The sequence below is a fragment of the Aquarana catesbeiana genome, linkage group LG01 (genome assembly GCF_042186555.1).
Source record: "Aquarana catesbeiana isolate 2022-GZ linkage group LG01, ASM4218655v1, whole genome shotgun sequence".
Lineage (NCBI taxonomy): Eukaryota > Metazoa > Chordata > Amphibia > Anura > Ranidae > Aquarana > Aquarana catesbeiana.
In genome coordinates, this window is record NC_133324.1 from 88,849,050 (window position 1) to 88,872,856 (window position 23,807).

General features: G+C 43.2%; 1 protein-coding gene across 1 annotated transcript in view; it reads left to right on the top strand.

Moving 5' to 3' along the window:
- Positions 1-14,070: 14,070 nt before the first annotated feature.
- Positions 14,071-23,807, top strand: part of LOC141132743 (oncostatin-M-specific receptor subunit beta-like) — a 102,713-nt gene continuing 92,976 nt past the window's right edge. The window contains exon 1 of the mRNA XM_073621521.1: positions 14,071-14,276. Coding sequence (XP_073477622.1) covers positions 14,184-14,276 — 93 coding nt within the window. The 5' untranslated portion in view covers positions 14,071-14,183. The remainder of the gene's footprint in view (positions 14,277-23,807) is intronic.

Below are 23,807 nucleotides of genomic sequence, written 5' to 3' on the forward strand. Positions count from 1 at the left end.
CAGAATCCCTGGTGTTCCTGCCAGTCCCTCTGTTTGTTACTAAAAACTAAACACAGGAGAGCATAGTGTGGTCAGTTCTCTAGCTGTGCTGGGAACTCAGCCTGCTCTCCTCCAATGATCAGACTTGTCCTGACACACCCTCCCTGCACAGCCTTTCACTTGGAAGATCAGTGTGCTGCTGTTTTTCCTCCCCTAGCTCTTCTGCAGCTGAGAACGGAGGGAATGTGATCACTTAAAAAAAGGGAAAAGGTATTTACAATGTTTTTTTTTTTTTATATTTATACACAAATGTTTTGCCATTTATTTATATTTTAAACTGAATAGGCTGGTTGAAAAGGTGTGGGTATGCAATTACTTTAAGTGTCATAAATAGCACAGCTGACTCAAGAAATACCTTAAAGTGATATTAAAGGTTCGGATTTTTTAATTTTTTTTTTAAATACCACCTGCTCTGTGGAGTGGATTTGCACAAAGGAGCAAAGGATCCTCCTTTTCTTGGGTTCCCTGCTGATGCTCAGGCTCCTTCCCCTTGACCAGTGTCCCCAATAGCAAGCCACTTGCTATGGGTGCACTGGTGCGGCATGCTCATTCCAAAGCCCTGCTCTATGCGCCCATAAGACACATAGTGCTGCGGCTCAGCCCCGGCCCAGCTCTCTCCTCATTGGTTCACTGAATGTGATTGACAGCAAGTGGGAACCAATGGCTCACAGTACTGTCTCAGCCAATGAGGAAAGGGCGTCCCAGGACAAGTGAGGCTATGGTGCACATTGTTGGATGGGGATTGGGCTCAAGTGAGTATTGCAGGGGCAGGGAGGGTTGCTGCACATAGAAGAAAACCTTCAGCCTTTACAACCACTTAAAGTACTGTCCGTGATACTTTTTTTTTTCACACTAACATACAATTTTTCAGGACAAGCTTTCAGGGTATGGCCCCCTCTTCAAGGTTTCAGCAGCACTGATTCACAAAAGTTTAAGCAGAATGTTAAAAAAAAACAATCTCTAAGGGAAAGGAAAAAAGAAAAACAAACACACACAAACAAATGTACATGGCAATGGTCATAAGATAAGAATGGTCATAGGAGAGCTATAGACTGGGGGGGATGATAGTCACAGAGGGGGTCGTAAACTTTTGGATAATGAGTAAGGAAACCCATATCTAAATTTAGGCCTTTATTTTTTGTGTTAAATAGAAGTATCATTCTTAGTTCGAAAGTTTTCCTTTCCTGGATAGTTCTGAAATTCTCTTTCAGGACTAAAACATTGAGGTCCTCTATAGTGTGGTTTCTTTTGGGGAACAGTGATATTTTACAGTGGAATTTTATCTCTGATTACCATTGTCAATATAAAGAAGTGGAAGCTATTTTTTACAGACATTGACATATCCTGTAATTGGATAAAGTTCTGGGTCCCAAGTTGCTGAATAGGCTAAATTTTGTGTATAGTAAGCGCAAAACTTTGGGGAAAGGGTAGTCAAGAAAATAATAGGGCTTCCTAAACAAGTATCCCTTTTCCCTCAAAGGAAATGTTTTCTAGCTTGCAGGAAGTGTAGAGTGTGTAAAATATCAAGGGGCAATATAACAAACCAGAAATCCTTTATATCAAATGTTACAGACAGGTAAAGAATACGAAATCCCCAAATTTAAACATGTGATTCTACGCACGTTGCGTATGCCTTTCAGTGTCCTTGTGGATTAATTTATGTGGGGCATACTAAACAACCCCTGAAAGTCAGAATAGGGGAACATATAACTAATATAGTCAAGGGATATAAACATCCTAGTGTATCAGAGCATTTCTCCAAATATCTTGCTAGGGACCCCTCAAAAATGTTATTTTGGGGTGTGGATCTCATTTGGAGAGGATCCAATAGGGTAAAAGATATCTCTCTTTCTCACCACCCGGGGACGGTGAAGAATTGGGAAACTTCAGTGGGTATCAAGCCAGGGACCCAGCCAGTGGAGGTGATGCTTGTAGAGCAGCCTTGTGTGTCAAGCCAGGGACCGAGCAGGCCAGTGGGGTGAAGCTTGAGAGGTATCTTGAGTGCCAAGCTAGGGACCCAGCAGAGAGGCGAGGGTGACGCTTGAGGAAGATACCACAGTGAAGATTGGAGGAGCTCAAGGGACTCGCTGACAGTGAATAAATGTACCTGTGTCACATTTCTCAGCAGAACAAGATGGCTGACCCTAAACTTGACAGACATTTACCTCAGAACACTTCTTCCAGCTCACTTCCTCCAGCAGGCTACTTCAGTGTCCAATTTTTGTAATCCTGTCACACCATCAGAACATGACTAGGCCTTACTCTGAATAAGTCCTAGTGTCTTTACTTGATGACCCTTTGCAGTTTTTCTTTTTTAATAAATCTGCAAAAATGTCAACAATTCTGTGTTTTTCTGTCAATATGGGGTGCTGTGTGTACATTAATGAGGAAAAAAATGAACTTAAATGATTTTAGCAAATGGCTGCAATATAACAAAGAGTGAAAAATTTAAGGGGGTCTGAATACTTTCCGTCCCCCCTGTAGGTCTGCTGGGCACTGAGGCGGCTGGAATTGTATTTCTGGAGGGCAGATTTATATTGGTTGAAATCTTTCTGAGACTTAAGCCTTGTACACACGATCGGATTTTCTGATGGGAAATGTGTGATGACAGGCTGTTGGAGGAAAATCCGACCGTGTGTATGCTCCATTGGACAATTGTTGTCGGATTTTCCACGAACAAATGTTGAATAGCAGGTTTTAAAATTCTCCTCGCACAAATGTGTGTTGTCGGATTTTCCAAGCGCGTGTACACAAGTCCATCGGACAAAAGTCCAAAGTACAAACACGCATGCTTTGAAGCAAGGACAAGCCAGAAGTGGTCGGTCTTGTAAATTAGCGTTCGTAATGGAGAATTAACATTTGTGGCGTGGCAAATTATGAAATCTCCAAATGTAGCACACATTCTCTACATCTTTAATGGGATAATAATGAAGCTGCTTTGCTGGTGATATTGATGGAGTTATTGCAAACAAATTTTCAAAGGCTTTTTTTTCTAGTGATATCAAGAATAATATTATTTTTTATTTTTTTATTTTTTTGGGCAAGTTACCTCAACACCATTATCCCGTAGTTTTTAAGATCAAAGGTACAACTATGTTGGTGCCCCTTGTCAATTTTACATTGTATGTTTTTTAAATGTAACTGCCTACTCCCAAACTGTCATTTGAAGTAAAACACATAACCAAGTATTATTCTCCACAATTTTTTTATTGTGTATTAAAAAAAGAAAACAAATAAAATTAGACATGCTATCTGCCAATAGAACTTGCATGCATCCAAAAATATAGAAAATATACCAAATCAAATCATTATTCAACCAAAAAATAATGTCAAAGCTATAACTCCAAGGCCAATAATAAATAACACATTATCTCCTCCAATTCCGCAACATCTCCGGTTGACGAACGGCTGTTCAGAAACCAACTGAAAAGTGTGAAATGAAAAGCGTGAAATGAAAAGTGCGAATCAACACTCACCAAACTTCTACTAACATGAAATTAGCAGAAGGAGCCCAAAGGGTGGTGCTAAAGAGCTGAAAAACCATGTAGTACGTCACTACGTTCATGATTGTTGGCCAACAATTGGGTGCCGTGTGTATGCAAGACAAGTTTGGGCCAACGTCCTTCGGACAAAAGTCCACGGTTTTGTTGGCCAACAATCTGATCGTGTGTACGAGGTTTTAGTCTTACGCTATAGTGTCATCTGTTTGCCAAGGTTGTAGGGGTTAGGGCCTGATTCTGTGTGTAGGGAGGGGGTGTCAGAAACCATGAAATCAGACCGAGACAGAAGCACAGTTAAATCACACTTGTTTAACAACAAAAGTAAAAAGAACAAACTTAGTCAAAATATAGCCAAAGTTCAGTAACCGGAACGGATAGTCAGCCAAGCAGAAGTCAGGGAACAAAGTAGTGGAACAGCAAGCAGGATCTGGAGCCAGAAGGGATGTCAGCAAAACAAGCCTTTAAACACTTGCCGACCAGCCGCCACAGTTGTACTGCAGCAGAATGGCATGGCTGGGCGAAACGACGTTGTAGCGTCACTTCGCCCTGTGACCACTAGAGGCGCACGCCCCCCCGCTCACCCCCCGAGCCGATGAGAGTGTCTGGCGGTCGCGATCACCGCCGGGCTCCCGCGATCACCGCTGACACACGGAGAACCGGGATCTGTGTGTGTAAACACAAAGTTTGCGGTTCTCTGAGGGGAGAACAGACAGATCGTCTGTTCAAACAGAGTATGAATAGCGATCTGTCATCTCCCCTACACAGTCCCCTCCCCCCTTCAGTTAGAACACACACTAAGGAACACAATTAACCCCTTGATCCCCCTAGTGTTAACCCCTTCCCTGCCAGTGACATTTTTACGGTAATCAATGCATTTTTATAACTCTGATCGCTGTATAAATGCCAATGGTCCCAAAATGTGTCAAAATTGTCCGATGAGTCCTCCATAATGTCGCAGCCCCCAAAAAAATCTCAGATCGCCGCCATTACTAGAAAAAGAATGATAAAAAAATTTTTTTTGTCGCCCTCTTATGATGTCATCATTTGGGCGCCGTTTTTCCTGCGGTTTTGGCGCGAATTTGGGCTTTAAATGGCCGCCACACACAGGGACATGTTGTGACTAGCACAAGGCTGTCTCCCAGGGTCAATACATCATTGTCTAAATATTAAAGTAACTACTTTTGCTTTGTAGCTATAGATGGATACTTTTAGTGCGTCACTTGGTTACTTAACCTCTTGCTTACTATGTTTTTGAGTTTTGTTTTTTGTTCTATAGATTTTGCTACACATTGTGGACAATCTCTCAGTCTCATATTTGGACTATTTTTCCCGGTGGGTGTTCTCATTGTTTGGTTGGCTTTGAAGCCCATAGTTGGCTCCCCTCCCTCTTTGGTACTGAGTCCACTCTTTGTGCATTATTTTGCCCCTGTCCCTGGAACCGTCTGGCTTTTCCTGCTCCTCTCTTACTAGCAGGTACCCCTCTTCTATCATCATTGTCATTAGGTGCTGTATACTAACATACTTTAAAGGTACCTTCTCTGTGTGTCGGTAGTTATATATTTATATAATCTCACACTGTTTACTAGATTGGGCTGGCCTGACCTATTTATGCATAGATCGTGACAGTGGTGTAGTAGAACCTGTTTCCAGTGGGATGGTACCCTCTGAAGCAGTTTCTGGATACTTATAATTGAGACTTAACTCTCTGCAAGGTATGGCCGTCTGTTTAAATGTATCTATCGATTTTTTTTTCTCCTTGTATATATCCACCTGCATTATGGCTATTTCCTGTTGATGAAAATCAATTTTTTAAATGTACAGTATGTATCATACTTTTATGTATGTATATGTATGTATCACCATTTTAAAACCTATATGTTCTATTTTCAGACAGTGAGGTCCGTTCTTTTTATTTGCTATCTATAGAACCTTGACTGTATCCTGAGGAAGTCTAACGTTGAAACGCATAGATACACAAGGGCTCACTGCACATTATGTATCAGTATACATGATTTTTAATTTTTGTGTATTGTTCTATTCATGTTGTGTATTTTTCAATAAATAGCATTTATTCTCATACCTTTTCGTTGTTTAAAGTTGCCTTTTCGTTGCCTTTAAAGTCCGACCTAGGTTTACTGTTATAGTACACCTTTTTTCCCTTATTCATTCCCGCCATTACAATCCCCTATTTTGTAGATGCTATAACTTTTGCGCAAACCAATCAATATATGCCTATTGCGATTTACCAAAAATATGTAGAGGAATACATATCGGCCTAAACTGAGAAAAAAAAATTCTAATATATTTTTGGGGGATGTAAGAATGGGGGGAGGTGCTGCACTAATCCATCACTGAAACGGTAATCAGTATGAATATAAGTGTATCACTTCAAGGGAGAAGACACAATTTTAAAAGGATCCCACAAACTGGGTTAAAAAACTGCTACGGTGAACAGTTAATGTTGTGGCTGGGTAAATATATAAAAGATGAATAAAATATATGGTGCAAACATGCAGGCAGCCGCTCACATGATCACTAAGGTCATAAATGGTGAGGATAAACAACCTAAAAACACCTGAAAAAATGTCATCGGGTCAAAGTGCGTAATTCCTTACAATAAGTCAGGAAAAATTGACCACTAACAGGATAACAAAATTAATATAAGTGTATAATTATCAATGTGACATAATAAATAAAGTGCAGCATGCAAGCATCAAATCCAAAAATTGTCACCAAGGCAGTGTGACGCATATAGCACTACAAACACTCTGTGCTGAATACAATGTGCAAAACTCTGCAATTAATAGAAACTGCAGGGTGAAGTGCAAAAAAATATATATATAAAAAGTGACAATAAATAGGAAGGTTCAAAAAATTAGAGGTGACTATAAATAAGAAAGTTCAAAATAGTTCATATGTGCAAATAGCAAAATTCTACAGTAAATACAGACCAGGTGTGGCAAATAAATATATAAAACTGTAAATCAGGTAATGCAAAACAGTTCATATGTGCAAATCACAAAACAGTGATGAATAGGTCAAGATGACAGTACTTCTTCTTAGAGTAAATAAAAGTTCCAATGTGAAGTGCTTGAATAGAGAAAAGTAGTGACTCCTCTTCGTGTACAGGTCACACAATAATAAGTAGTGGCCTCTTACCTTACGGTAATGAGGTAATAGCATAGGGTGTATGCCAGTGGAGGCTACCTCTCCTTGTAGTCCTAAGCTGCAGTATAATCCCTACAGGGCTTGGTCTCTCGGTAGGTGTGGAGGAGGTAAAACAAAAAAGGGTACTAAATAGTGTGATATTGTTTAAACACTAATGACCTTTATTGGAAAAACAGCATTAAGGTACTCACATAAATGACAGAGCATACGGCATTGAATTCTGACGAGCGGTGAGCTCGTAAGTCCACGTCAGATCAGAGTGCCTATCCCGTCCCTACGCGTGACGTCACACACACGTGACTTCATCAGGGTCATGTACGTCTGAGGATGAGACCCAAGAGCGTTCCTCCGGATCAAACTCTTTCCAATGCACCAGGTACTGTATGTGCCCATGGAACTTACGGGAGTCAACAATGGACTGTACTTCATACTCCTCATAGTTCTCAACCTGTACAGGGTAAGGACGTGGCACCGAGGTGGTAAAGCGGTTGCAAACCAAAGGTTTTAATAAGGAGACATGAAATACATTTGAAATACGCATATTAGAAGGAAGGTCTAATGAGTAAGCCACTGGGTTAATGCTGTGAAGAATACGGAAAGGCCCAATAAACCGAGGTGCAAACTTCAGTGAGGGAACACAAAGTCGGAGGTTGCGAGATGACAGCCAGCCCCTGTCCCCAACCCGGAAGGAATGCACAGGCAGGCGTCTGCGGTCAGCATGGAGTCTGTACCTATCATTAACATGACACAAGGCCTCCTGGACAAACAAGTCAGGCAACATGGAAGGTTGGAAACCATAATTCACCATAAACGAGGACAATCGGGAAGCAGAATTCAAGGCACTGTTGTGAGCAAACTCTGCCCACGGTAATAGGTCTGACCAGTTGTTATGATGGTCAGAAATATAGCAATGTAGAAATTGCTCCAAGGACTGATTGGCTCGTTCTGCGGCTCCATTAGACTGCAGGTGATATGCAGAGGAGAAAGCAAGCTGAATTCCCAACTGTGCACAAAAGGCTCGCCAGAACCGGGACACAAACTGACTACCCCTGTCCGAGACAATCACCTTGGGTAGCCCATGTATGCGAAAGATCTCCAAAGCAAAAATGGAAGCCAGTTCCTTAGAAGTGGGCAACTTCTTAATACAATGACACATCCTTGAGAACCGGTCAACCACAATAAGGATAGCAGTGTTGCCTTGGGAGTTGGGTAACTCCACAATGAAATCCATAGACAGGTGGGTCCAGGGTCTCTCTCCACTGGGTATGGGTTGTAGGAGGCCCACTGGAAGGTGTCGTGGAGTCTTACTCTGAGCACACACGGAACAGGCAGCTACGAAGGCAGTTACATCAGCACGCAGACTAGGCCACCAGAATTGTTGGGAAATGGCCCAAATGAGTTGATGCTTTCCAGGGTGGCCAGCTGCCTTGGGAGAATGGTAAAAGTGACATTGAGACAGAAGGGCGCCAACACCAGTCTCAGAAGCATCAACCTCAAGGATAAAAGGTAACGTAGGATCAGGATGTGCCAACACAGGAACAGAAACAAAGGCAGCCTTGAGACTCTCAAAGGCCTTAATGGACTCCGGAGACCAACTCTGTGGGTTACCGTCCTTTCTGGTCATATCAGTCAGGGGCTTGACCAGAGACAAGAAGTTACGAATAAACTTCCAATAATAGTTGGCAAAGCAAAGGAAACGCTGCAGAGGACGTAAACCCATGGGTCGGGGCCACTGTAGGACTGCCGAAAGTTTCTCTGGGTCCATTGAAAAACCAGCAGTGGTAATGACATAGCCCAGGAATTTAACCTGTTCACGATGAAACTCACACTTCTCCAGTTTACAATAGAGATTGTTCTCTCTTAGTTTCTGAAGCACACGACAGACATCTGTGTGGTTGCTCTCCAGGGACTTGAAAAATATGAGGATATCATCGAGATAAACCACCACACATAACTGCAACAAATCTCGGAGGACATCGTTAATAAATTCCTGGAAAACAGGCGGGGCGTTACAAAGGTGAAAAGGCATCACAAGGTACTCATAATGGCCTGTTCTGGTATTAAACGCAGTTTTCCACTCGTTGCCCTCCTTAATCCTCACGAGATTGTATGCCCCTCTCAAATCAAGCTTCGTGAAAACCGTTGCTCCCTTGAGGCAGTCAAATAACTCTGTAATCAACCGAATCAGATAGGCATTCTTAATCGTGAAACGGTTGAGACCACTATAATCAGTACAAGGTTTCAGTTCAGCGCTCTTCTTCTTCACAAAAAAGGAACCAGCACCAGCAGGAGACGAGGATTTGTGGATGAAACTTTGAGTGCGTCTGCAACATACTCTTCCATGGCCTTATCTTCCAAGACTGACAAAGGGTAAACCCACGAGGGGGTATGGCACCAGGTAGAAGGTCAATTGCACAATCATACGGCCAGTGTGGACGCAAACTACCGGCTTGACTTTTGTCAAAGGCATCTCTAAAATCGCGGTACTCCTCCGGCAGGGAGGAGAGTGAAGAGGTGCACAGGACCTTGGCTACCTTCTGGAAGCATGTCTCACTGCATTGTGGTGACCAGGAGAGAACCTCAGCATGGAGCAAATCAAAAAAGGGGTTGTGCCTCTGTAACCAAGAATAACCAATAACCAGTGGAAACGTAGGTGAGGAAATAACTTAAAATTGGATTATCTCATGGTGAAGAGCCCCTACAACCATGGACAAGGGAACCGTCTCATGAGTCACATGGGCAGGCTCTAGAGGCCCCAATGGCAAGTGGAGTGTGACACAGCTGCAGCGGAATTGAGTGCTTCGATACAAAAGCAGCATCAATGAACAGGCCTGCAGCCCCAAAGTCGATTAGAGCCTGTATCTCGATGGACAACTCAGCCCAAGAAAGTGTGACCAAAACCAGGGGCTTATCCTTCTGGATAACTGGGGACGAAACAATTCCACCTAAGGTCTGTCCGTGACAGGCCCTCAAGGTTCGGGCGTTCCCTGAACGGGTAGGACGAGACTTCAAAAAGTGACCTGCCTGGCCACAATAAAGGCATAATCTGTCCCTCCTCCTAAAGGTTCTCTCATCCGCAGAGAGACGCGTGAAGCCCAAGTGCATGGGTTCATCTTCACTGACTGATTCGGTACCAGGAGGCATGGGAGGTGAGGGAGGCATGGATGGGACTGCAAAGCTCGGAGGCAAACGTACAGGAGGCTTCCACAAGCACTCCTTAAAAGAGAGTCTTTCTTTGAGTCTGGAGTCAATGAGGATGGCCAGCTCAGTGGGTATATCTTGGGCTGCTATCTCATCCTTGTTGGAATCCGAGAGACCGTGAGAAAAAGAAGCCACGAGGGCCTCGCTGTTCCAAGCGACCTCTGCTGCCAGAGTACGGAATTCAATGGTGTAGTCGGCAACAGTTCTCGTACTCTGATGGACATGAGGCACTTGGCAGCAGAAGCGGAGCATGTGGGAACGTAAAATACCCTTTTAAAGGAGGTCACAAACTCAGGGTAACTCAAGACAACAGGTTTTTGCGTATCCCATAGAGGGTTTGCCCAGGCCAAGGCTCTCTCAGAAAGCAAAGATATCACGTAACCTACTTTGCTTCTGTCTTTGGGAAATGCCTGGGCAGCATCTCAAAGTATATCTCAACCTGGTTGAGAAACCCTCTGCTGGGGAAGCAGAGCGGAACCAGACATACCTCTTATAGAGGTAATACTCGAGGCAGGTGCCTGCACAGAGACTGGCGCAGCAGCAGGGACGGCCTGCAACTCAGAGAAGGAACGGCTGAGCCCAGCCCTGACAGGGGGACCAGTTTGTCCAGTGAGGCTAGAAGTTAAGCGTTGTAGATAGAAGAGGCCAGGTCAGTGCAGGATAGGGGTGAGATTATGTCATAGAGGTGGTCGGTAGCAGAGTAGAGAAGAGAAGGGTTGAAATTGCATAGGTTTCTACAGGTAACTCTTAGGCAGTTGGAGGGAGAGGAGGTGGAGGAGAGGGAAAGAGTGAAACTAATAAGGTACTGATCAGAGAGAGGGATTGGATAGTTGGAGAGGTTGCACGGAGTGCATAGGTGGGAGAAAATAAGGTCAAGGGTATTGCCTTCAGAGTGAGTAAAAATGTGTATCCATTGCTTCAGGTCAAAGAAGGAGGTTAGACTGAGAAATTTGGATGTAGCGGGAGTGTTAGTATTAATAGGGATGTTGAAGTCACAGAGAATGATTGTGGGGATTTCAGAAGAGAGAAAGTAGGGTAGCCTGGCAGAGAAGTCATCAAGAAAGGTTGATACCGATCCAGGGGGCAGTAGATCATCACTAAGTTAGAGAAAATGAAGAGAAAAGACGAATGCAGTGTACCTCAAATGAGGAGAGTGACAGAGAGGGAGGTGGGTGAAGTACCCGAAAAGTGCTATGTGGGGCTAGAAGGATTCTGACACCCCCTCTCTTATGTCCACTCGGTCTGGGGGTATCAGTCCAGAGAAGACCACAATGGGATATGGCAGCAGAAGGTGCAGTGTCGGATTAATGAAGCCGGGTTTCTGTAATGGCGAGTAGATTAAATGAGTTAGCGATAAAGAGGATGGAGAGATATGAGTTTGTTACAGACAGAGCGGGCATTCCAAAGGGTGCAAGAGAAAGGGAGTCTGGTCTTGGGAAGAAGAGAAATGGGAACTAAATTGTGTGGATTGCGGTTTCAGCCAGAGGGTGCAGAGTAATGGGTGCATTGAGTACAGTTAGATGGAGGCCCAGGGTTTGGGGATATATCTCCGGAGGTTAGAAGAAGCAGAAGGGTGAGGGAGGTAGGGAGTGTGATTTATATGAAGGGACATGCCCCAGTGTTCTGAAGTTTTTTTGTGAGTGTGGATTTAGAATTAGCAGGAGTTGGTGAGTGCAGTAATAAGGAGAGGACAGAAGTGAGGGTGATATACAGGGCTTTTTTTCAGTGGGAACATGGGGGAATGCAGTTCCTGCACCTCCAGGACTGAATGTATGTAATGGCAAGGGGTGTTGGAGTGTGCTGCAGGGTCTGATGATACTGGCTGCTGGGGGATCCATTGTTGTGGGAGAGGACCTATTTTTGCAGTAGTTCTATTGTTGTAGGGGAGGTCTATTGTTTCTGGTGTGGGATATATTGTTGCTGGGAGGTCAGTTGTTGCTAGGAGGGATCTACTGTTGAGGGAGGGGCCTATTGTTGCTGCCTGCTGGAGGGTCTATTGATGCTGGCTGCAGGGAGATTTGTTGTTGCTGGGGGGGGGGGGTATATTGTTGCATGCAGTCTATTGTTGCTGGGGGGATTTTTTCTGTTAATGAGGGGGTCTATTGTTGCTGCCTGCAGGGGATATGTTTTACTGCTTTTCTTGTTATCATTGACAAATTCCATACAAAATACTTAGCACCACAAATGTTACTTAGTTCTGTATTCTCTAAAAGGGGTGGTGCTGGGAGGTGGGTAGGGGGCTGGAACCAAGGGACAGTACTCGGGGGTGGGTAGAGGGCGGAGACAAGGGGTGACTCTGAAAGGGGAGTTCCTGCACCTATTCTCTGAGAAAAAAAGCCCTGGTGATATATATATAAGCTGTGGGGTGGAGAAGAGGGGTGTTTGTTTTTTTCCGCAATTATGTGTATAATTGGGTACCCAGGGGTTAAATGAACAGATGGATAGGGGCGGCAGTGATGGTTACTAGTTTGGTGTGAGCCAAGTAAACGAACGAACATTTAAGTGTTAATCTGGAGTTAAGGGAGGATATTTAAATGGAGTCACCGCGCCATGCAGCCACCCCCCTTAAGACGAAGTCGAAAGTGATGAAACACGTCGGATGTGGCTGCACAGCATAATGGAGACAACATGTGTTTGATAGGTGGTGAGATTCAATACACATACAAAAGCTAATGTGGTTTTCAACACACAGTAATTATTTTTAACAAATGTGAGCAGCTCTTCTTAATTTTTAAATAAATTCCATTGGTTTGGTTACTATACCATTGGAAGTTTTCCTTTGTTCTCCCACATGACATCTGCTGTATCGTGCACTATATGGAGGCATTGGTTGACATCTGCACTGGAGCTGATGGTTTAAACGTATAATGCTGTTTTGACAACCATGAGAATGGGAGGCATATAAAGTTGGTGAGTTTTCATCTGAAAGGGAGAGGGATCACGGGTTGCACGCGAGGAGGTGTTTGAAGGTGTTGTGAATATTTATTTGAAGGAGAACTGCACAAATGTTATGTTAAAGAAGCAGCAGCACGTTAGTAAATTATCACTATTAGCAACACTGAGTGGATTTAACACATGGACTTTGCGTTGAAATTTTGGATTGATTTTTTATTTTTTTAGTATACTATCACAGCGCTACTTGTAAAATTAATCATGGATACTTCATATTCTTCATGTAAGGTTGTGTATATCCAAATGCAAAAGATGTAGCAAAAGAAATAAGCAAAGCAAACGGTGTAGCAAAGTTGGTGAAACAGGACAGAAGTTGCAAGCGAGGATGAATTTGCACAGACATACCATCAAGAAACATAAAGAAGATAGTTTCTGCACACCTTTGAGACATAATTTCTCACAACCGGACCATAGAAGACCTCAATGTTTTAGTTCTTAAAGGGAATTTCAGAACTATCCAGGAAAGGAAGACTTTCAAACTAAGAATGATACCTCTATATGACACAAAAAATAAAGGCCTAAATTTAGATATGGGTTTCTGTACTCATTATCCAAAAGTTTTACGACCCCCTCTGTGACTATCACTATAACTATGCTAGTATTATAACCATTGCCATGTACATTTGTTTGTTTGTGTGTTTGTTTTTCTTCTTTTTATTCCTTTTCAAAGATTGTGTTTTTTTTTTGTTTTGTTTTTTTAACATTTTGCTAAAACTTTTGTGAATCAGTACTGCTGGAACCTTGAAGAGGGGGACCTTCCCCCGAATGCTTGTCCTGAAAATCTGTATGTTAGTGCAAATAAAAAAGTATCACGGACAGTACTCAATTGTGCACTAATATGGCTACAATCACCTCAACCACTTTAACAAAGGTATGAGTAAACAGATCTATGCACTGAAATCCAGGCTTTATTCAGTGTAGTGATAACAGCAGAGTTTAAAATGTTTCATGGCAGGTTCTCTTTAGAATACCTTGAGGATCAGACACTAACCCATTTGTAAACCTTGACAGCTTATATCCACAAGGTTAAGCTTACGGGAATCAGATTAGCAGTGCATACACCAAGCTGTGCAGCTGTATTCAAGAGTTAGGAGAAGTGACTACAGGCCATAACCTGTTGACACAGACACATGAGAAGAGCCTGTAAAAAAAAAATAATTTTTCCCTTTAAATTCTACTTGTGTATGAAGCCAAGTGATTCAGCTCCCTCTTCCTGTAAGTCCTCCCACTCCTCCGTCTCTTTTTTTTTTTTGGATATGGCAGATCCTTAGTGAGGATGGCAAGAAGCCTTTAAAAGTCTGAAAATTAGTTAAAGTTCGGTAGATGTTAAGCCCTGAAGTTTCTCAATCCAGAACCCTCTTTTTACTTACGCCTCATTACGCTGGAATTTTCTGGAACTCGCAAAATCAGCAAAAAGTAAGTAGAACAAATCCTACATTGTCTATAGACTGTGAGTATGACTGCGTAATTGCTAACAACTGTTACTGATCACCATGATTAGCTGTCGCTTTGCTTTTAATAGCTGTGAACCTGCATGACTTGTGTTGTGTGATAGACCTGGGTGCTGTTATTGGCTCTGGGAACCTGCAGATCCTTAGTGGGGCCGACGTCTAATGAACATGGGAAATGATTCTTCACTTCACTCTTCTAAACTATACAGGAAATAGTGAAAGTGAAAATAATGGGCAGTAATGGAGAGAACTACTTGAGTGTATTTTCCTACTTACTTGTTAAATCTTTGGAGAGAAAAGTTAATACAGTCTGGTGCGCTGAGCATAAATAAAAGTAGTTTATAATACTTTCGCATATTTTAGATTTTACATGTGAAGTTTTTAGAACTTGCATGTGTGTACAGGTTGAGTGACTGACCAAGTAAATATAATTCTAAAGCAGTAGCAAGAGGGAGAAATGGATCGGATTTTCTTAGGTGCAATATATTACTTACACAGTTTAGAGTTTATGAATTTATTTACAAAATAAATAAATAAAAAATAAACTTTATGGATTTTATTTACAAAATATGGTTAATTACATTGAATACAATAATACAACCACGTATTGGTGTACAATAGATAAGAAAAGTCTTTCATCACCCTTGTAATTCTACAAGTTTCTTCATTTTAGCTTCTTCAGGACAAGCGTGATAAAAATACTAAATAAAGTAAAGAAAAAAAAACAACACCAATATTAAAAAATATCAGCACACAGAAAATTATACAAATTATAATTTATATACTGTGAAAATAATTCTAAAGCATGCTTCACACATCCGCTGCAAGAAAAAGAATTATTCTAATTATTTGTTGGCTAGAAACCAAAAATAGTTAATTAGCCTCTTAAAAACATTCTTCAATTTACTTGATAGTGTTTAAAGGCGAAGGATTGTCTTATTGATTGAGACCCTGATGTCTGGACAGCCATATCTGCTGGAGAAATATCAGCGGAACAGGAAAGTTAAAATTCTGGCAGAAAAAAAAACACTTGTTTTGTAATAACAGTAAACTAAAAGCACTTTGAGATATGTATTTTTGTCTTCTTATACAGCATGCCTCCTCACCGACTCTATAAAGAGCAAAGAGAGAGCAAAGCACATTTGAACAAGTTCTTCATTTTTTTCAAATAATTTTTGTAGAATTACAGTTTTTTTTAACTTTTTTTTGGAATTTTCTTTTTTTAATAACTGCCCTGTTGGGGGGTCCTTTTGTGGAATATCAGGGGTCTAACAGAGGGTGACAGAGAAATGGACTGAGGACAGAGATTCCCTAGTCCCTTTCTCTGCGGCCTCATCTGCACTGAATAGTGAATGAATGGGAAGTGCTCTGTGCTGAGAGGCTTCCTGTTCATTCAAAAACTGAAGTATATGAAACAGTTCACTGTGCTTTAGTAATGAATGGACACGGGAGCGATCGGTACCAATCACACACTGTGTTCACTCGGGAAAGGAAGGGGCTGGTAAATCTGACATTTTACCGTCCCCTCCTTCGCTCTCTCCATCCTGAAACAATCCCCCTGTGTGCCTACAGCAGCTGTCGGTGGGAGAGGAGTTAAGGCAGCTGCATTGCAGAAGAGGGGGGCACACAAAGGGGCACGGACAGCAGGGGAGGGGGGGCACAGATACCAATCCCTCTGCAGCACAGCTAGAGTGAGAAAAAGCAGGAGAAGCTGGCAGTGCTGCAGGGGGAGGGACAAGATTCAGCAACAAGGGAGTACAGCCAGCCTTTCTGCTCAGCAGGTGGTGGGCCCCCCTTTTGAAATGATGGGACCCAGGCCCGGTACAGGAGGGCCAGCTGTATTGCCATATCAGCGGCCCTGTGTACTATATTTTACATTTTTTAATTATTTTACTTCTGAGTGCAAAAATTATGCAAAATACATTCTCTTTAAATATGTTCCAACTATGTGCCCTCAAGATTCAAGATTCATAAATATACTGTACATTTTGCATAGAATACTTTATGTTTGGGTTTTCCCTTTGGAAATGCATACACATCATAGTCTATAGTTATCAGCTAAAGTCACCAGCATACATAGTAGTCTGTACTAAATATATTTTACTGACATGACCATAAGATTGATTGATAGTGGAATGGAAGCTCCTCACTGCATATACAACATTGCAGCTAGAAAGTCAAAATGTATATATATGTGGATGAAATAGGCTGTTAATGTATGTATTAATGTACCACTTGGTTAAAAAACAGTATTTGTAGTTCAACGACAACAATTAATATTTACTATGAATTTTTACAAAATGTATAGGTGCTGTTTTTTTTTTTTTTTCCGAGGAAATGCGAGATTCTTAAAATGGTATTGAACACAAAAACATTATATCGCAGCTTACCGATTCCTAGACGTGGTGCCTGCATTATTTTTTTTCTTTATTTTTTACTGGGTGATCACGCCAGTGGGTCTGCTATTTTCCAACCTCCTTTTACAGACCAAGCTGTCCAGCAAGAAGTGTCAGTTAGATGGTTAAGACAAATTATTTACCATTGATAGGGGTGCTTAAAAAGATCAGATTGTAAAGCCTTCATCCTAAAAGAAGCAAACTGTTTGCTGTAACTGTTTAAAAAGTGTTAGTTGGAGTCTGGCTTTAATTTGTTAGTCAAATTCATGTAAATCTGCTAGTCTAATGCCGCGTACACACGATCGGACTTTCCGACAACAACAACAACAAAACCGTGGATTTTTTTCCGAAGGATGTTGGCTCAAACTTGTCTTGCATACACACGATCACACAAATGTTGTCGGAAATTACGAACTTCAAGAACGCGGTGACGTACAACATGTACGACGAGCCAAGGAAAAGGAAGTTCAATAGCCATTGTGGCTCCTTCTGCTTGATTCCAAGCATGTGTGAACTTTTGTGCGACGGACTTGTGTACACACGATCGGACTTTCCGACAACAAGTGAAGTTGTCGGAAAATTTGAGAACCTGCTCCCAAACATTTGTGGCCGGAAATTCCGACAGCAAATGTTCGATGGAGCATACACACGGTTGGACTTTCCGACAACAAGCTCAGCTCTCCAAAAGTGCTTCCGTTGCTCCTCCATCCAGACTGGAGACACCCTAAGACAAGAAGAGTTTTACTGGCTGGATCACCAGATCGAAATAAAGAAATAAAAACCTAAAAAAAGGAAAACGAATTGATATGCTGCAAAATACATTTTTGTTTTGGGGATTAAAAGAGAAGTATGGCTTTCTGAAAAAAAATAATAATAATAATTATACTTACCAAGGTGGATGCAGTATCGATCCAATGCTGCATCACGGTGTTCTGCAGAGAGAACTGAGCGATCAAACACCGCTGATCACTCAGTTCTCCCCATCCGCTCTGAGCAGAGAGCAGGGACTGTCAGTCATTGGCTCTCTGCTCTGCCCCTCTGGGACTCAATGAAGCGCTGGGCAGGAGCGGCTGGCTCAGGCTCTCGGCGGATAACTGAGAGGCTGAGCCAGGTGCTTATCCAGACTTCTAGGTGGATCCCGACCATATGGTCGGGATCTTTCCAGAGCCTTTACCGGCTCTGTGACTGAACTGCACTCCTGTGATCCATAGGAGAAGTATAGCTAAAAAAAGTCTCCTTTAAGTTCAAAGGGTTGTTGTACCACAAATAGGAGAAATTGCAGACTAGCCTTCAATCTCCCAACTATGTTCCTATAAATGTATGTCCTTCAATTGGACACAACCATACCTGACTGACTGTCTGGAGAAGGCATTTGCCACGTCAGGCCAGTTTTTTTGCACCTTTATAAAAAATAAATAAAAAAAAAAACATTTCAGTTGTATATTTGAGAACATTCCATTATAGGAATGGACAATGTTATTTCTCAGGATAACTTTCCTAATGGTGACAATAATGGATCGTGCATGGTGTGTTGAAACTGGCTCTTAGGTTCTATCAGATTCCTGTGTGACAGGGTGACAACAAAAGGTAGAGCCTGCACACTGTGGATCATTGAAATAGCGTCTGAAAGTTTATTAAATCAATCACATTACAGCAAAGAATTGTGATGGGGGCCAAGCAGGACCCATTCATCAGGCATTTGAAAACACAGGAGCACGATTGGGATACAAGTGACAGAGTGTTGTCATCCAATAACAGGAAGTGTCTGAACAAGGAACTTCATGGTAGGATCACCGGGTATTATTTTAATAAAAGCTGCTGTTCTCCTAAAAATGGCCACGGGAGCTACACATATGCAACAAAGTCCAGTTCTTAATGATGGAAAACCTTGGAGTATGGCTTTTTCATAGAAATGAATAGTCCTTTGGGGGGGCTGTGTTGCTCTGAGCAGGGCTGCACAGTGAAGATCATTTAATCGGGGCTAAAGCCTAGTACACACGATGAGTTTATCGGACGAATGATCGTCTGTTTTTTTTTTTTGGATGCTAGTCTCCATATTGAAAACAAATAGGTTACTAAAGTACGGAAATTCTCGTACAACTGAAAAAAAAAATCAGAGTGATGTAATGTGTTATAATATATTTATATTGTATTTTCGGATGAAAACTGTAAAGATTAATCGAAAATCAAAGGATCTGGTATCGTACGAGAAACATTTTCGTGTTTGTCCCTTCGCAAAATTTTGAACAACAGCTGTTTACTAACAATCAGTTTATCGTACGATCGCTTCAAAAGCAATATTTTTTGTATGATATTCTAATTGTGTGTACAGGGCTTAAAGGAGTTGTAAAGTCCCAAGGTTTTTCACCTTAATGCATTATATGCATTAAGGTGAAAAACCTTCTGTGGTGTAAATTTTTGTTTATTAAAAATCTTACAAACATAATAAAAACATATTTACATATATACAAAATAAATAAAAATGTATAAACAAAAATAGCTTACATCAGCATAGCAAAAACATAAAGAAAACTAAACCTAACCTTCTGTGGTGTAGCTGCCCCCCAGAGCCCCCCTTTTACTTACCTGAACCCGATCGTTCCAGCGACCAGCACGAGCCCAGCAGCTCCAGCCACTGTCTCAGGTGGCAAATTAGAGGACAAGCACACACACACTAGAGGCTGCAAAATTGGTGAGTCCATTGTACAACCCCCCACCACCACCATGACAATGGCATATGCCCCTCCTTCTGATTCTCTAAATGAAAAAGACTTTCACTCTGAAAAGCAATTCATACATGGATTCCTTTTCAAAGGCATTTGACAGGTGATGAAGAGGTGACATGTAGCCTCCTCACAACCTATTTTAACCCTCTAAATCGAGGGATGGCAACCCATTGACCACAATCTACCCTTCAATTATGGCCACCCCCAGCCTGCTCCTCCCATATTGCAGAGCAGCGCATGGAAGGAACTACCTTGTATGCTGCGCTGATCCAGGCCGGCTCTTCTATCACGTCCATCCCAGGCGCTTATGTGACATTACATGAGATGGATGAGAGAGGAGGGCTGACCAGGATCAGAGCGCCAGGAGAAAGAAGGGTCATCTGTCGTCAGCAGTTCTCTTCTCTGCAGGTGAGGAATAATTCTGCTTTCCTGTGAGCCCCGTACAAACATATCACTGCTCTACTAACTAACCTCATCCACAGCCCTACTAACTGTCACCATCCACAGCCTTACTGACTTTCACCATCCACAGCTCTACTAAGGCTCGGTTCACATAGGGGCGACTTGTCAGGCGACCTAGTCGCCTGACAAGTCGCCTCCCATTCTGTGCTACGGAACCGTTCTAATAGGAGCTCCGACTTAGAAAAAGGTTCCTGTACTACTTTGGGGGCGACTTGGGGCGACTTGCATAGACTTCTATACAGAAGTCGTTTTGCAAGTCGCCTCAGAAGTCGTTTGCAGGTCGCCTCGCTGAGGCGACCTGCAAGTCGTGCCGCCCCTGTGTGAACCGGCACTTACTGTCACCATTCCCTGCCCTACTAACTGTCACCATCCACAGCCTTACTAACTGACACCATCTACAGCCCTACTAACTGCCACCATACTCTGTCCTACTAACTGACACCATCCACTGCCCTACTGACGCCGTCCGCTGCTCTCTTGACACTCTGTAATCTGTCCTACAAACCGCTGACTCCTATACTCTGCCCTACCTATTACTGACCTCTACACACCACCCTACCTATTACTGACCTCTACACACCACCCTACCTATTACTGACCTCTACACCACCCTACTTATTACTGACCTATACACACCGCCCTACCTATGACTGACCTCTACACACCGCCCTACCTATGACTGACCTCTACACACCGCCCTACCTATGACTGACCTCTACACACCGCCCTACCTATGACTGACCTCTACACACCGCCCTACCTATGACTGACCTCTACACACCGCCCTACCTATGACTGACCTCTACACACCGCCATACCTATGACTGACCTCTACACACCGCCCTACCTTTTACTGACCTCTATACACTGCTCTGCAATTAGGCCTGAAACTAGTTGCTCACTGAAGTCAACTTTAAAGGTAAGCTACATTTATATTTTTACAATGACATTAGTTTTATTACAATTTTCAAGTAGATCCCCACCTCTCAAAGGTTGCCTATCCCTGCTCTTAATGCTGCATCACCCCCGGTTGTGGGGAACTTGCAGCACAGAACCTTTTATTTAAATGGGTTGCGTTTGGTGAGTAGTAGTGCAGGCTTGAGGGGGCCCCAGTGCATTACTTTGCCCAGGGGCCCATGCTGTTATTAAGATGGCCCTGACCATTGTCCCCCTGCTGTCAATCAAATTCAGTGACACAGGAGCCGGGGCGGGGCCGAGTCCTGCTGCCTGCCAATGGACGCAGTAGCAGGACTCGGGAGCGCAGCCACATGAGTGCCCCCATGAAATGTGGCTCTCCGTGGGGGCACTCGATGAGGAGGAGGAGCCAGGAGCACCACTGGGGGACCCCAGAAAAGGAGGATCGGGGCCGCTCTGTGCAAAACCCTTGCACAGAGCAGGTAAGTATGACATGTTTATTATTTCATTAAAAAAACAAACCTTTACAATCACTTTAAGGCAGGTAGGAGGTAAGAGGAGAAGGTAAGAGTTTGTCCTAGCGGGAGGCACTCGGGGGTGGGGATGATTATACAAAGGTACAGGTTAGAGCTGCACGATTCTGGCCAAAATGAGAATCACGATTTTTTTACTTAAATAAAAATAGAATAAAAAGATCACGATTCTCTCGCGATTCTCGCGACGTAATTTTTTCCTCTCAAGTATCCCCCTATCCTCCTTTCAGGTGCCCCTACTTATCTCAGATGTCCCCCTTTTCCCGCTCTCTCTCTCTCTCTCTAGTGATCTCCCTCCCCGTCAGGTGCCCCCAGTCCCAGGATCTCCCCCCTCTATGTTAGATGTCCCCCTTGCTCTCTCTCTCTCTCTCTCTTTCTCAGGTGTCCCCCCTCCCTGTCTCTTACTCTGTCATGTGCCCCCCCCCCTCTGTCAGGTGTCCCAGTGTATTGTGGCCCCTGAGGGACACACCTGGCACAGCAGGCAGAGCACCCCGAGCAGAGAGACCTCCCATTCGGGGGATCCGGGCGATGTCGGTCAGGGCTCCGGTCTTGGGGGGGCTGTACGGCCCGCTCCTGCTCTCCGCCATGTTTTCCGCTGACATCACACGCTCGGGCGCACACAGGTGACGTCAGACGTTTCACGCTGGCTCCGACAGCTTCCCCTCCGCTCCGAAACAGGCGTGTGCTTTGAAGGGTCAGAATCGTAGAATCGTTCAAATCCGGAGTTGCGATCGTGGCGGGCGGAGAATCGCGATAACGATTCTCCGCGATTAATCGTGCAGCTCTAGTACAGGTGTCCTTTAACATGTGAAAACTTATTTGAGATTTTAGTGGTTTAACATACATGATACTTCCCATTAACACAAATGAAATAAAAAACTTAACACCTTTTCTAATTAGGAAAGTTACTTTTTCAGTGATCTGCGCTCTTAGAGGCCAGTTCTCTGCATTGCATCATTGCTATATTTGTTTCTTTGTCCAATCCAACAAGTACCCTCTAAATCTATCCATTGCCTAATCATATGCTTTCCAATGTTTGCTTATTTCATAATTTTGGATAGTTTTATATGGGAGGGGCAATAGCAGCATTTCAATCCACTATTTAAAGCCTAATTCCTGGAAAACAATGGAAATAAAAATCTGCATCAATGTACTTACTCCTCAGGCTTGATTAAAAACACCTCTTCCCAAGCCATATCACAGTGTGTTGGCATAGCTCCCAACTGTCCCTGATTTCGAGGGACTGTCCCTGATTTGGAGCAATTACAATTACAATTCTCCTTTAAGGGGGTGTGGCAGGGTGTGTGTCCTATGCCTGCATACTTTTGCTGATAGGTGTCCCTTATTCCCATCTCAAAAAGTTGGGAGGCATGGTGTTGGTCACAGTTCCTTCTATCAGCAAAGTTAATATCCTACCCTAGGGACCTGGCATTATCCTTGCTCATTGTATTCTTGGGAATTAGTCCCCTCACTGCCCCCAGGATTTCTAGTGCATCTGCAGCCTATGAGAGATAGGAGGTGTGCAGATCACACAGTGATGTGGACAATCGAAAAGGACCCTAATGCTGAGTAAACGCAGGCAGAAAATCGGAAAACAATTGGTTCTGTAGAAACCAGCGTACTTTTGGCCCATGTGTACAGCCCTTCATCCGACAGAAGCCGGTCTGAAAAACCAGCATACAATCAGCACAGTCCCCCTGTCAGAACACAATAGCTCGGCGGGGGAGATCACCGTAATGACATTGCATAGTTAGCACAGCGACCTCTTAGCCTAGCCGGCTGAACAAAACCAAATTAACATGTGTACCAGGCTTAAGAAGCAAACAGAAAAATGGAAAAGGATCAACGTGTGACTGTGGCTTCAATTAAAGTGGTTGTAAACCTGAAAATAATTAGAAACCCACAACAGTAAAATCAGTGTGTATATGTAGTAAAGCATGCTTGTTATACTCACTGTGGAACCTAAGAGGTTAATCCTCTGCATTATGTGAAAAGGCTGTTTGATCCTGTCTTCTCTGATCCTCACCTTCTTTCACTGTCCCCAAATCATCTGCTGATAGTACAGGGCCTTGGGGACATGCTGCACATGCTCAGTTTGGTGTGAATTGCTAAAAGGTTTTTTTTTTTTCTTAGGAAAGTGCATGTGATCAGTGCAGGGCCAATCAGCACTGTCCAGACAGAGGGTCAGTGGTTCTGCATCCTCATAGGACAATCATGGGAGAATGAAAACTCCTCCTACAAGCTTTAACCAGACACTGATAGAAGTCACAAGACTGCTCTAACTGCTAAGGAAAGTTATTCAGCAGTTTATATTTATTTATTTCTCTCATGCACGAGCATTAGAGCGGGGGGGGGGGGTGTTCAGCATTCCAGCAGCAGATCACCTCCTCCTACACACAGGCACCAGGTAGCATTGACATGCACGCATTGAGGGGGCTGTGAGCACGCTCTGCATGTGACTTGC